Source organism: Mus pahari, chromosome X, assembly GCF_900095145.1.
Source record: "Mus pahari chromosome X, PAHARI_EIJ_v1.1, whole genome shotgun sequence".
Classification (NCBI taxonomy): domain Eukaryota; kingdom Metazoa; phylum Chordata; class Mammalia; order Rodentia; family Muridae; genus Mus; species Mus pahari.
Window position 1 is genome coordinate 670947 of NC_034613.1, and position 14428 is coordinate 685374.

The following is a 14428-nucleotide window of genomic DNA, read 5'->3' on the forward strand; positions in this document are numbered from 1 at the left end:
TATATATATATATATATATATACATACATATGGCTAATATTTTTCTGTTTATAGAAAGAATGCATCAACAAATATGTATGATTTTTACTTTCTTAAACTAGGAACAAACTGGTGGAGTAAGGATTATGGTCTAGTAATTTGGCCAGAATCTTGGAGAATTGACTAAAAAAGTTTTATGTGACACATAAATTTTTTATACATAATGAGAGAACATATGTTATTATTAATATGTTGTTTTCAGGAAAATAGGTATGTTCTGGCTGGTTTTGTGTGTCAACTTGACACAAGCTGGAGTTATCACAGAGAAAGGGGCCTCCCTTGAAGAACTGCCCCCATGAGATCCAGTTGTAATGCATTTTCTCAATTAGTGATCAAGTGAGGAGGGCCCATTGTGGGTGGTGTCATCCCTGGGCTGGTGGTAGTCTTGGGTTCTATAAGAGAGCAGGCTGAGCAAGCCAGGGGAAGCAAGCCAGTAAAGAACATCCCTCCATGGCCTCTGCAGCAGCCCCTGCTTCCTGCCCTGTGTAAGTTCCAGTCCTGACTTCCTTTGGTGATGAACAGCAATGTGTAAGCTGAGTAAATCCTTTCCTACCCAATTTGTTTCTTGGTCATAATGTTTGTGCAGAAATAGAAACCCTGACTAAGGTAGAACCAGAGATAATACTGAGCAAAATAATTCAGACTCACAAATATTTTTTCATGATCACTAAATAAAACTCCAATGTACTTATATATTATATTAATACATATATAATATACACACATTTATGCATATATAATATAAACACATATATACATACTAATACATACACTATATATATATATATATATATATATATATATATATATATATATATATATATATCATATCCTATTTTCTTAGTCTTCCCATCTCTTGATGGGTACCCAGGCTTCCTAGGCTGATTCTATAACTTAACTATTATAAATAGGGTATATAACAAACATGGGTATGCAGATACCTCTGTAGTTTGCTGCCTTTGATTCTTGTGAATCTAGTCCCAGGAGTGATATAACTGAGTAATTAGGTAGTTCTATTTTTAGCTTATGAGGAACATCATACTGGCTGGGCTAACTTAGATTCTAATGTAGAAGTTCCTTTTCCCCAAATCTATAATTTGTTTAGGTGTTTTGTTTGTTTTTATGATTCTCATTCTGACTGGAATAAGATGGAGCCTTAATATGACCTTAAAATTTAAATTTATTTATATGTGTGTGGGTATACATGTGGAGACCAGAGAATAACTCTCAGGAGTCAGTTCTCCCCTCTCACCATGTTGTTCATGGGGATTGAACTTATGTTGTCAAGCTTGCCCGCATGTCTGCTGAGCCATCATGCCAGTCCCTAAATCTAATTTTGATGTGAGTTTCCCCACTGCCTAAAGATATTTCTTATACATGTATTTATCGGATATTTATATTTCTTCATATTTTGTGATGTTCTTATACCATTGTCAAAACATTCAGCATCTGTTGGCTATTATTAGAACTGGTATTTTTTTCCTACTGAATGAAGTTTAAAATATAAACCTAACTTATCTGTTTCTTTCTTTGGCTTTTGTTATCTTCTAAAAATTATTTTAAAAGATCCAAACAAATATCTGCTCATATTTAGCTAAAATTCATATTTAACTAAAATTCAGCAAGCCCTGCTAAGCCCATTTTCCTCTGCCTTTTCTCTTAAGGGGCTGACTTACCACTTTGTTGTCAACTTTCAGAGAAATTTTCTAAATATTTCCAAATCACCTGCTCATTAGCAAAAATGAGTGAGGTTTCTGAGATTTTTTTTTCATTGTCCCCACTGTGCCTTATTAACCATTCCAATGTTGGAAGACTACTCCAAAACAGAGGATGATAACTGATAGATGCAAATCAGTGTTGGTGGAGTAGACCGCTGCTAAAGCCGAAGTGCAATGAGAACAGAAGCCAAGAGGGTGTCAGCAGAGGAATTTTACCTGCCCTTGATAACTTTATACAGGCCACTGTCTAAGTTATATATATATATATATATATATATATATTGCTGTGAAAAAGCACCATGAGAAGACAACTTACAAAAGAAAACATTTAATTTTCGGGCCCAAGGTTGCAGAAGGTAAGAGTCTATGACCATTACAGAGGGGAGCATAGCAACAGGCAGGGAGGCGTGGGACTGGATCAGTAAGTGAGAATTTACATCCTATCCACAAGCAAGAGGGAGGGAGAGAGACAGAGAGACAGACAGAAACAGACAGAGGGAGAATGGTAGGAGATTTTCGAAACTTCAAAGCCCACCTCCATTATCACACCTCCTCCAAGGCCTCACCTCCTAATCCTTCCCAAAGCAGGTCTACCAACTGGGAACCAAGCATTCAAATATATGAGCCCATGCAGGTCATTGTCATTGTCACTCAAACTTTCACACCATTACATGTTAGAGCTGTAAAGTTTCAGAGATGTCATTTCCAAAGAGACCATCTAGTCAGGCCCCCATAGTTCATCAGTAAAGTAAGGGAGTCTACAAAGAGGGAAAATCACAATTCCAAGGCCAATCAACTCATTCTAGCATTGCAGAAATGACCTAGCTTTTGTTTGTATACTTTTCTATTCAACTTTCAGCTACATGGCTATTTTCTACTGGCCAAGTTATAACCCCGAATTACTATATAAATTGTCATTTACACTGAGTTTTGTGATGTATATTGATACCAACAGTTGCCCAAAACTTTAAATTCACAACACATCAGATATTCTTCTCTTTTCTTATGTACACTTTGTAAGAAGTTTAGCATCTATGATCATTAGTGAGATTGATGTATATAGTTTTGTTGGTAGTATCCCTTCACATTCTATATTGTGGGAGAGTTTTAGGAATATTGGTGTAAGCTCTTAAAGATTTGATAGGATTGTGCAGCTAAAGCTTTTATTTGTGGGAAGAGTTTTATGGCTGATTCAATCTCATTGTTTGTTAGAGATTTGCATAAGCTATTTATATAGTTTTGATTTAATTTTGGTTGGCTAAATATGTCTAGGAAAATCCTTATTTTCTAGGTTTCCTAACTTTTCAAATAAAGCTTTTCTAATAATCCTGTGGTTTCCCATGGAATCTTTTGTAACATTCCCGTTCATCTCTTATTTTATTAATATGGATATTATCTGTATTTTGTTAGTTTGGCTTAAGGGGTTAATCAGTCTTGTTTGTTAATTAATTAAATAATTAATAAGAAACCAACTTGTGATTTGAATGTGAAATACTTGCCATAGTCTTGGGGATTTGAATACCTGTTTGAAATTGATGAGAGTTGGTGAAGTTTACAGGTGTGGCCTTGCTGGAAGAGGCATGCCATTGGAAGAAAAGTTTGAGAATTTAAATATTTGTGTCATTTCCAGTTCAGTCTCTCTCTTTCAAGCTTATGTCTCAAGATAGTAGCCATATCATGTTCCTGGTCCTGCTGCCATGACTTTATGCCTCCATCAAGAACTCTAACCCTCAGATAAGCTCTCCTCTATGTCACCTTAGTCATAGTGCTTTATCAACACTCCCCCACATAATCACTGTGCAAGAGATTGATGGTATGTATTGTTCCTTTAGTCTCAATGTCATTAATTTCTGTCCTGATGGTTGTTATTTCTTACTACCTACTGCCCTGAGGTTTGCCTTATGCTTATTTTTCTAAAATCCTGATTTGCATCATCAGGATATTTATGTGAATTATATCTAGACTTAAAAAATATAAGCACTCATAACTATACACATTTCATATAAATACACATATAGCCAAGTGTGTTTCCATTTATGATAGGAATTGAAATTTTTCCTCCCTGACTTTTGAATGGCTCATTGGTTATTTAGTAGTATACTGCTCAATCTCCAAGTATGTATGTAGATTCTGTAGTATCTGGTGCTATTGAGTTCTTTTATTTAAACATGCTCTGATAATCCAGGGAGCAACCTCGACTTCTTTTGACCTTTTAAAGATTTGTTTGGTGGCTGGAGACATGGCTCAGGTAGTTAAGAGTTTGTACTATTTTTGCAGGAAAGTGGGGTTTGATTCCTAGCACCCACATTTGGACATAGCACAACTGCTTAATACTCTGGCTCCGTTGGGCTCTTACATATACACACATTCACATAACATAATTAAAGACATAATTTAAAAAACAAAAATCTTAATAAATCTGGTTTTGTGCTAGAATGTGGTATATTTTAGAGAACATTCCAAGAACTTCTGAGAAGTATGTGTATTATGGTTTTGTTGGTTGTAGTAGTCTATAGATATTTGTTAGGCCTATTTGATTTATGGTGTAGTTTAAGTCTGAAGTTTCTTTATTTTTGTGGATGATTTTTGTGGGTGACTTATCTAGAGATAAGAGCGAAGTTTTGAAAGTGTCTACTGTTATCAGGACTTATCTTTTATGCCCATTGGCTTTTAACAATGAAACATTATTTACAATAGCTACATCTTAATAAGCTGTTGTTCCCTTTATTAATATGTAATAGTCTTTATCTCTTCTAATTTTGGTTTGAAGATTACTTTATCAAATAGCACAACAGCTGGGCCAGCTTGTTTCAGCTTCTACTTAGTTGATTGACTTCCATCCTTTGATTCTCAGTCAGTGGGCGTCTTTGATCCTGATGTTTCTCTTATAGACAAGAGCTAGCTTTATCTAGATTTGTTTTAGTTTCATTTTTAAGTCCAGAGAGCCTGTCTGTGTCTCTTTGATAGTGAGTTGAGAGCATTTATAATTAAGGCTATTACTGGGAGATGATTGTGGATTTCTCTTATTTTAATGATTGCATTTCTGGTTGTCTGGATTATTGCCTTTCCCTTTCCTTTCTCATGCATTAGTATTAGTGGTTCTGATTTACTGTAGTAGATGTGATAGATCTCTTGCTACCTTTCCTTTTTTGTTCATGTCTTTCCTATCCTATTTGAATGAGACATTCTCCCATACTTAGTATTTCTTTTGGTATCTTTTGCAATACTATCTTGGTTGTCAAGACAGCCTTGCCTTGGTATTGTTTCTCAGTGTCCTTATTTTCTATCAGTTTTGAGTGATAAATTTGCTGGATATAACAGTCTTAGTCGTTAATTGCTTTCAGCATTTGGTGTATGTCATTTCATGCTTTTGTGGCTTCAAGCGTTACTAACAAGAGTTCTGACATTATGCTGATAGTTCTGCTTTTCTTGGAGAGTTAGCGTTTCCCCCAGTATAGCTTTTACTATTGCTTATTTGCCTTCTAGTTTTTAGGAGATTTTTAAATTTGTTTTTGATAATTTCAAACCTGAGTATTGTTTTTACACCATTTTCATACCGCTCTTCCCACTCCTCTCATGTTCTCCTGACTCCCTCTCAAATTATTGAAATCTTTAATTATTTTAGTTACATATATACACAAATATTATCTATGTCCATTCTCTCCCCTCCCCCTTCTCTCTGTCTCTGTCTCTGTCTCTGTCTCTGTCTCTGCTGAGTCTATTTAGCTTCTAGCTGACTGCTAAGGATTGGATAACCTATCAGGAAGCTCACCCCACAAGAGCACTGGTTCTCCCTTTCTCTGGAGTAATTTATTTCCTATAGCTCTTCATCTATGGGCAAGGGCTTGTGAGTTTTCTCCCCATCTGAGTTGGCAGGTTTACTGGTATTGTCATAAGCAAGTCTTGTGTATGTAACTTTATTGTTTATTGTTTAAGCATGATAGGGCAGCTTCCCTATCATGCTTAAAAGATACTGTCTCATCCCTTGGCTCTTAAGAGCTTTCTTTTTCACATATCTGTGATATTCTCTGTGTTTTAGATGTGTCAGTTTGGGATGAGCACCACACAGTCAGTTATTCTTTGTATTTGACCAGTTGTGGGTTTCTATAAGAGTTTCTACCTGATGCCAAATAAAAGAAAAAGCTTCATTAATGATGGGTGAGATTTACACACACAAACACACACACACACACACACACACACACACACACACACACACACTTAGAATAGAGTTAGAAATTATACTGGGTTAGGATGTTGGTAGTAGTAAATTCTGTATGGTCCATAACCTCACTAGTTTTAAGTTTACAATGCCAGACATGAATTCTCTCTTGTGGAGCAGACTTTAAGTCCAATTAAACAGTTGCTGATTATCCCCAAAATGTAAGTGCTATTGCTGCACTATTGAGGACATCTTGCCATATTCGTCATTGTTGTAGTTCATGGGCTTTACATGGATAGGAATTCTCTGGCGTTCCCTTTTGGCAGCTTGAATAGCACCTTTGGATAGTACAGAGGTACTCCTCATGGAAGAGGCTTCCACATAAGTTCCACGGATTCTTAGGCTTGGTCTTTTGATCTTGTCCTGGACTTCTGGGTTATTGTGATCATTTTTATCTGGATTTGTCTAGATTGTTGCTTGGGTGCAGTATTTCCTTGACCGTGTACTTTATTACTCTTTCTTCTGCTTGGTTGAACCCATTTAGTTGTTTGAGCTTTTCATTTCCAATGTTTCTATTTTTTCCTACTTTAATATCAATTTTCTTGCTTACTCTTTCATATATACTGCCTGTTTTCTCATCCACTTTGATTAATTTTTCCTCTGTGTTGCTTAGTTTCCTCTCTAGTCTTCATCTTTGTTATTCTTCATTCTTTCTCTTACTTTTTCCTTACTAAGAACATGAACAAACATTTTTATAGTCCATAAAAATAACTATGTTTTAGCTACTGACCTGGAAGTCTAGCTGTCAGAGGGATAGAAGAATCCAAACATGGAGCAGGGGGGAAATATAGAAGAGAGGGGATGAGCATTAATGCAAAAAAAAAAAATTAAAACCCCACAAAAGTCCTGATGGATAAGGAGTCAATTACACAACCCAAAAAATAGCCTGCCTCTACAAAGTGACTAGTTTGAGGAATACATTAATGGCTCTTCAACTAAATGGAACCTTTTTTCCTAGTCTGGATACACCTGGGATCTGGGATTGTGCTGGATCACACACACACACACACACACACACACACACACACACACACACACAATCACTTGTTTCTTATCCAAGCATCCTCAGAATTGTATTGAACACATCTACTGTAAGGAATATTCTGCTGGTGACTGAAAAGGGATGTGGAATACAGAAAGGGGCAAACAGGTGGCCTACAAGCATAGTTCAAAAAATAGTCTCTACCTAAATGCAGATAGTGGCGGCTAACATAGCAGTAGGGAAGTTTTAACTGCAGCATTAATTAAGCATTTTAGGCTAAAAGGTTTTTTATCTTGTGGCCTGGAAAAACCAGATATCTTGTTTCTATAACCGAATATTTAACAAGAGGTTCTACTTAACATCAATATACATAGAAGAGACAGCTTTTTATGAGTAGCGGTAATATGGATAATTGAGTTGTATGAATACAAAATGTGTACAGTAAATTAAGACTAATGTGCATCAGTGGAGAAAACCTATTAGCATTCATTAGTTAGTCCTGTTTATGGTTATTTGTTAACTGACAAAAAGCCTAAAGCATGCCTCTTATGCAAGCCAGAAGAATGAGTCATTCAAACCAATTTTCTGAAACTCAACTACAGTACTTTCCTTCAATTTCCTCTGCCAGTTCTTTGTTGTTGTTGTTCTTGGATTTTTTGAAACAGAGTTTCAGATTGCCAAGACTGACCTTGAACTCCCAATTCTTCTGCCTTCCCTTCACTAGTATGTGTCATTACATGTGGCTTAGTAGATGCTTTTTTAAAGGCAGACAGGAGTGTCTATGAAGCAATAATGCTAATAACAAGGAAACAACAGTGTAATCCCAAAATTAATTTGCTAAGAGTTGTTCCCCATTTGCCATTATTAGGTTGTTTTATATTGAATGGTTGTCCATGTATTGGAAAAGTGTGTGTGTGTATGTGTGTGTGTGTGTGTGTGTGCCTTTAATTTCTCAGAGGTTCATTTTTTAAAAAAAGAATGTTGGATTAGCAGCAATATATTTAATAAGTCTGCAGTTTACCCAGAATTTCAATTTATTTAATAGGGCTTTAAAAATCCTGAATTAATATTTTTTTCTTTGAACCCAAAAGATCCTAAACTGACAGTTCTCAAAAGCTGAGCAGCCTAAAGCAGTATTCTAACTGCTGTGGGCACAGGTTCAGAGGCTGTGATAAAAGACTGAGGGAAAAGGTTAGAATGAAAGAAGTATAAACATAGCCGCGGTAAAATGTCAGCCCCTAGTGATCTCACTTAGAGGCTTCTATCCCCTAAGAGTTGTATGATTTAATCATTCTTACTTCCCATATTCCCCAAAACACTTAATGCGGGTGGGCTGGATTTTTATTTAACCAGATCTCTCAGTGGGCATATAAACTTTAGACAATAATTCCCTTCTGGGGCTGGGAGCTGAGAGCTTTTTTAAATTTGTGTATCTCTGCCACTTAGTGTGTTTATTGTTCTGTGCATACTAAAGTACATTAAGCGCTTGGGGAATAGGTTAATGATGGATGAGATGTCCCCATTACTCTAACAGGTGGAATCCACTTCTGTGCTAAGTAGAACATTATGTACAAAATTCACTAGAAAGCCAGGTCTTCAGGGCCCTTCTTTGCTTTGCCTATCCTAGTGGCTCTTACTCCTAGTTTTGTTTTCAGAGTTCCCCAGCCTGAAAACTTCTTCTGCCAAGATTACCCTGCTCACGGGGAATGTTTAGATTGTGGTAGATTAGTAAACACATTCCTAGCTTTTCCGAATGCCCATTGGCAAGTAGTATGCTAGGAATGTGTTAAGGAGATGAAGATAATCTACTTTGTACTTACTTCATATGTTTAAAATTAGGGATGCTGATTACAGAATTTTGAGCTGGAAGCCATCATTCAGGTTTTCAGCACCAACCTCCTTGTTATAATAATCAGAACGCATACTGAATTAAGAACCCAGAGCCCTCAAACAGGTGATGACACAATCAGGTGAGGTGGGTGCTTTTGCTCTCTACAGTTTGCATATAAGGCGATTTGATGCCACCAGTGTTAGGTAACCTTCTCAGGATCTCACAGCTAGAAAGTAGTAGAGCCAGAACGCAAACACAAGTTTGTCAGATTTCAAAGCCTGTGTAAAGGTAGGAAAAGATTTGCCAATGTTTGATGGAGCTCGGATTTGTGTGCACAGTTTGCAATGCCACGGGGCTGCTTCAGCTACTGTATGGACTTCTTCTAAGCATCCCTTTCTTTTTCAGAAGTACCGTCTTCCCAGATTCTTTTTTTTTTTTTTTTTTTTTTTTTTTTTTTTAGGGAGAAATTGTCTTACTTCTGTCTTGCCTTCTTTCTCAAGAGCCTTCAGTAACCTGTGATCAGCTCCTCAGCTCTTCTCGGAACTAAATGAAATTATTCCCCAGTCCTACTTGTGGCTACAAGGTTGGGAGAAGTCAGGCTGTAAAATTATGGAGCAGAAGTCAGCTCACCACCTGCCTTCTGTTTTGTTCTCTGCAACACAGATTGAAGATGGAGGCAAGGCAGCCTTATCCCAGAAGATGCGGACTGGTGATGAGCTGGTGAATATCAATGGCACTCCATTGTATGGCTCCCGCCAAGAGGCCCTCATCCTTATCAAAGGCTCCTTCAGGATCCTCAAGCTGATTGTCAGGAGGTAAGGCGCAGGCACAGAGGCCATTGAAAAGTACTCTATCATTAGCATCAAGAAAACAGGTATTTCATCTGCCCAGAATTGTGCAGACAACTAAAGAAGAATGGACAAAGGGCCTTTGGTTCATATTTTGACACTACCATACACTCATTGCATGCATTCATGTAAATGCTTCTTCAGAAGTCATTTGGTATTCTGAGGATTCAGTGACTCAAAACATGCAAGGGCTCTGGGCTTCTAGAGCTCAGGCTTTCCTTCTCAGTGGTTAGTTTCCTTTCTTTATCTTATATACATACCAAAGTTTCTACATCATCGCTATTATTAAAAAAGTGACTATTAGAGTGTATCTATCATGGTATAAATTATTTACAATATATTATTCGAGGAAAATGTAAATTACCTTCCATGATCTTTCTTTCTCCCTCTGGCTATTGCTGTTTTTCTCCTTTTGTTTTTTGTTAGTCACAAAAAGCAGAGTCTATTCTTCCTGCATATATGTTTTTTTCCTTCTATTAACTTTAGGATCCCTGTGGTCTGAACTTGGCATCTGTAATTCAAGTGTAATGACTATCAAAGGCACAAAATGTTGCCTTATTTTCAGAGCCAGTAGATTATTTTCAGTCCTTATCATATATGACATCGAAAGGACATTTGATACAGTTGGTCCACATTATGAAACTCTTTTATGAAACTCTGACTTTTATCATAGTCTGTTTATGTCATTGTGTTCTACTTTTGTGGTTCGTATTTTAACCGGATTCCTTTATTACTTGACCATTATTTTGACCATCCTTTAAACATTGTGTTTTTGGCCATTCTACCTTTTCTAACTTAATCATAATATAGAAATGATTATATGGAAATTTTTACCAGCTTCTCCTGTTTCAATTTGTATTTATATGGGGATGGTTCTGTCTCTTCTGTCCCAGACCAGAGAACCAGTTTCCTCTTGGACATTTACATTGAAATGCACATATAGCAGTCCAAGTGCAGTATGCTGCTTCAAGCCTTACACATCACCATATTGTCCACAAAAGTTTCCTATCTTGGTGACACCCCAGCAACCAAGCCAGAAGGAGAGCTAGCAACAGTTCTTTTATTGATCACACACAAGAGTCAATTTATCCCGTCTTTTTCTAAAAGAGAAAAGGTAACAGTATTGGACACACCAGGAGGATTATATAGCATTCCATTGGTTTACTGCATGATCTTCTGCTACCTAGCATTAAGCCATGTCTTTCCAGATAGAAGCATCATGGTAAGTAGTGCTACAGAATAGCTACAACTATCACTGATTCCATCTTGTATGAAGGGTTGCCTTTTTCTATCCTGGGGATGGAATCCAAGGCCTTGAGTATGCTATGCTAATCAAGCCTCTTCCACTATAGATAGGTTGGTTATGATTTATATTTTAAGGCTTCATACAGGGACCACTTGATAAGGGTTCTTCCTTAGTATGCGATAGACTCATGGATGTTATTCCTTTGTTCTATCACATGGAAATTTGGGTTTCTTGCATAGTGCTTTATTGTGAAGTTTAAATTATATCACTTATACAAAATGCCTTTTACATAAGGGATTTTCCCTTCCAAGTACTAACCAGATCTGAACGGGCTTAGCTTCTGAGATCGAGGTTGTTTGGCCATAGACACATAGTGCTCTATCAGGGAATTTCAGTTCCCTTCTCTGAGGTACTGAAGTAGAGCATAATTGGGGTAGGCTAACCCGGTTAGTTGGGAAATGTTATTAGAACTGCAGTGTACACTGTACCCTAGTCTATAGAGTAAGATTTGCTGGGAAAACAATGAGGGGCATCCAGAGCGGCTGGTCGTAGAGAGCAAATGCACTAGTAGAGTGTGAATGCCGGCAGAGAAGTTTGGGTTTACTCCCACAGATGAATGCGAAGAGGCAAGGTTTTAACCACTCACTTTGTCTTCATCCTCTCTACTAGCACTAGCTGCCACTATGAACCCTCACTTAGGAGTGGCTATAGTTATAAACATGGAGATAGCATGGTTTTCCTGGTGTGAAAGGCCTGATGGCTTGCAGTACCTACCTTCCTTTTCTACCTTTTCAGCACCTCCACTTCAGCCCTTTCTGCTTGAGGCATTCAATGCATAATTTATGAAGTGGTGCTGCCCTCTTGTGGAAAACTTGACCTTCCCTTCCGGCCTGCTGTGGGCATGGTGTAGGAAGCTATAGTTCCTAATTTTTCAGTCCCAGTTTCCCTCCAGTTTATAAACGAGGTCTCTGTTCTTCATAAATTAGGGCATAACGGAAGTGTTCAACTTACTGACTTAGACATGAGTAACCATGACTTACATGGTTTAAGTAAATGCTAGGCCTTAGGTCTTGCCTTAAGTCCTTTGAAATTCATGACCATTCAAAGAGACTTTAGAAAATGGCTTACTTTGAAAACCCAATCCAACTTGTATCTATCTATCTATCTATCTATCTATCTATCTATCTATCTATCTATCTATCTATCTATCTATCTATCTCAATCATGTGCATATGTGCAGGGCCTTGTATATGCTAGGCAAGCATCTTTCTCTGAGCCTCCTCTTGTCTCACCTTCCTCCAATGTAAGTAATTTCACTCCATGACATGTCTAACATGCTCTAAACCTCTCTTGTTTTGTCTTCATCCAATCACTCTTGCTTTCTCACCTGTACTATTTTGAGCGCCTTCCCACTGACTTCTCAGCATTCAGTTTCATCTATTTCCAATCAATCCATGCTCCGAAAAGGCATCTTAGCAGGCCACTTCTCTACTTGACAAAAATAAAAAATAAGAACCATAATGCCATGCTGTTTTCAAAAGATTTATTTTATATGGATAGACTAACCACATTAAAGACATCATAGTCATAAGCCGTTTTGAATATTTTTTTAATTATTTAAGAATTTTATGCATTGTATTTTGGTCATACTTATTTTCCTCCCTATCTATTCCCAGATCCAGTACCCCAATTCTATATCCACCCAACTTTGTACCTTCATGGATTTTTAAAATAATTACCAATCCAATTAGTGCTGTGTATATACTCCTGACTGTGTGGTCATCTACTGGACCGTTTTCTTCTACCAGGAGCCATACTCTTTAAAGGATCTACCTTTTCCTCTCCTAGCAGCTATTGAGTACTGCCAGTTCCTCAGCTAGGGCTAGAACTCTGTGACTGAGTGATCATTTTGAACTAAGAATCATGATATTTAAATATATGAAGTAAACAGTGTTAGCACTGTAAAAAGAACAATTATGAAAATATCTGTATTGAAGACATTGATATAACTTAAGTTAGAAAACAAAGAATATCAAACTGCAAACACTTGGAAGAGTTGAAAACCATGCCATCCATTCTAATTAATATAATTTATAAATATTTTATAGTTTATTATTTTCCAGTATTTTTGGAACATCTAAAAATGATTATATGTTATGCTGCAGAGAAAATATATGCAAATTTTTAGCAGCAGAAGTGACATTGAGTTTGTTTCTGATGATAATGTACAAATTTTACCAATTTAAACAAAAATATTTAAATAACTTTAATGCATCAGAACACATTTGCATGCAAATATCAGATCAGAGAAAAATAGCAAACTAATAAAAATAATCAAGGTGGAAGCATGACTTGTCAAACTTCAAGATTAGTATTCACAAGTGAATTTATAACATTAGATATTTTATTAAAAATGAAGAATACAATTACATATCCAAGGATCTATTATAATATTGATGCCAAGGGCTTGATTTTGGGGACTTGGGAGATGGATTCAATAGATAAGCCTCTAACAAATTTAATCAAGTAAACAAAGATGAATCATAAATAAAATTTGAATGATAAGTGATAAATAACATCATAGAAATAGTTTCTGGAATTAACTATAGATTACATTGACTATATTTTAAGAAATCTTGAAATTACAGAGAAATTTAACATATCTACTTCAGTTTTCAATGCCAAAATTATTGAGAAGCTGTATAAGAAGAGGACCTGAAACAACAAAAGTATAGAAAACAACACTAATACCCAAACAGAAATTCCCAAAAGTAATTTGGGTTCTCATACTTTGAATACCTTCAAAGTTTTTCCAATGGCCTAAACTCTATTACAGTGTTATAAATCTGAAAGTGTTGCAGAATTATTCAGGTTGCTTTTAAAGCCAGCATTACTTTCATACTAGAACCCACTACACTGCCCCCACACAGGATCCTCTAATTATTGAGTTTTGATACAAAGTACATAAATATGAGCCTATGAAATATAACTTAGAACCATAGGATAATAGTTCAAGTGCCAAAAGATAGTTTTTGGAAAAAGGTAAAATCTTGACTCATTACAGACTTAGAAATGAACATATGTTGCACTTTATTTAACTCTAATGAGCAAACTGTAAGGTGTTGGAATCAGTTTAAAGGCAAAGTCAAAGAAAAACAAATTTAATTTAAAGATAACACTGGACCGCAGTAACCAGTTAAAAGCTACACAAAGAAAGACCTCCAACTCAAGATTATCAGTTACACACTTAAAACACTTAGCAGTGCCCTTAAAAAGAAATATGCATGTCATATAAAGGACATATATGGATGACTTTTCAAAACAAAATTTCCACTGAAAATGTACACAAATAATTTTGATTGTGTGAATAGCCCAATGACATTGCATAAAGTGGTAGTTAAATAGCTGATGATACAGCTCCGTGGTAGAGCACTTGCCTGCCATATGTGAAGCCCCAGGTTCAATTTTCCATTCACAGTACCACAAAGCATAACAAAGGAAAGCTTAGTGGTAGAGTGCCTACTTAGCCCAAGGCCCTTGAC

The 14428-nt window shown here is 36.5% G+C and overlaps 1 protein-coding gene across 1 annotated transcript in view; it reads left to right on the top strand.

Moving 5' to 3' along the window:
• Positions 1–14428, top strand: part of Shroom4 (shroom family member 4) — a 210034-nt gene that overhangs the window by 103745 nt on the left and 91861 nt on the right. Inside the window, exon 2 of the mRNA XM_021187867.2 lies at positions 9456–9607. Coding sequence (XP_021043526.1) covers positions 9456–9607 — 152 coding nt within the window. The remainder of the gene's footprint in view (positions 1–9455; positions 9608–14428) is intronic.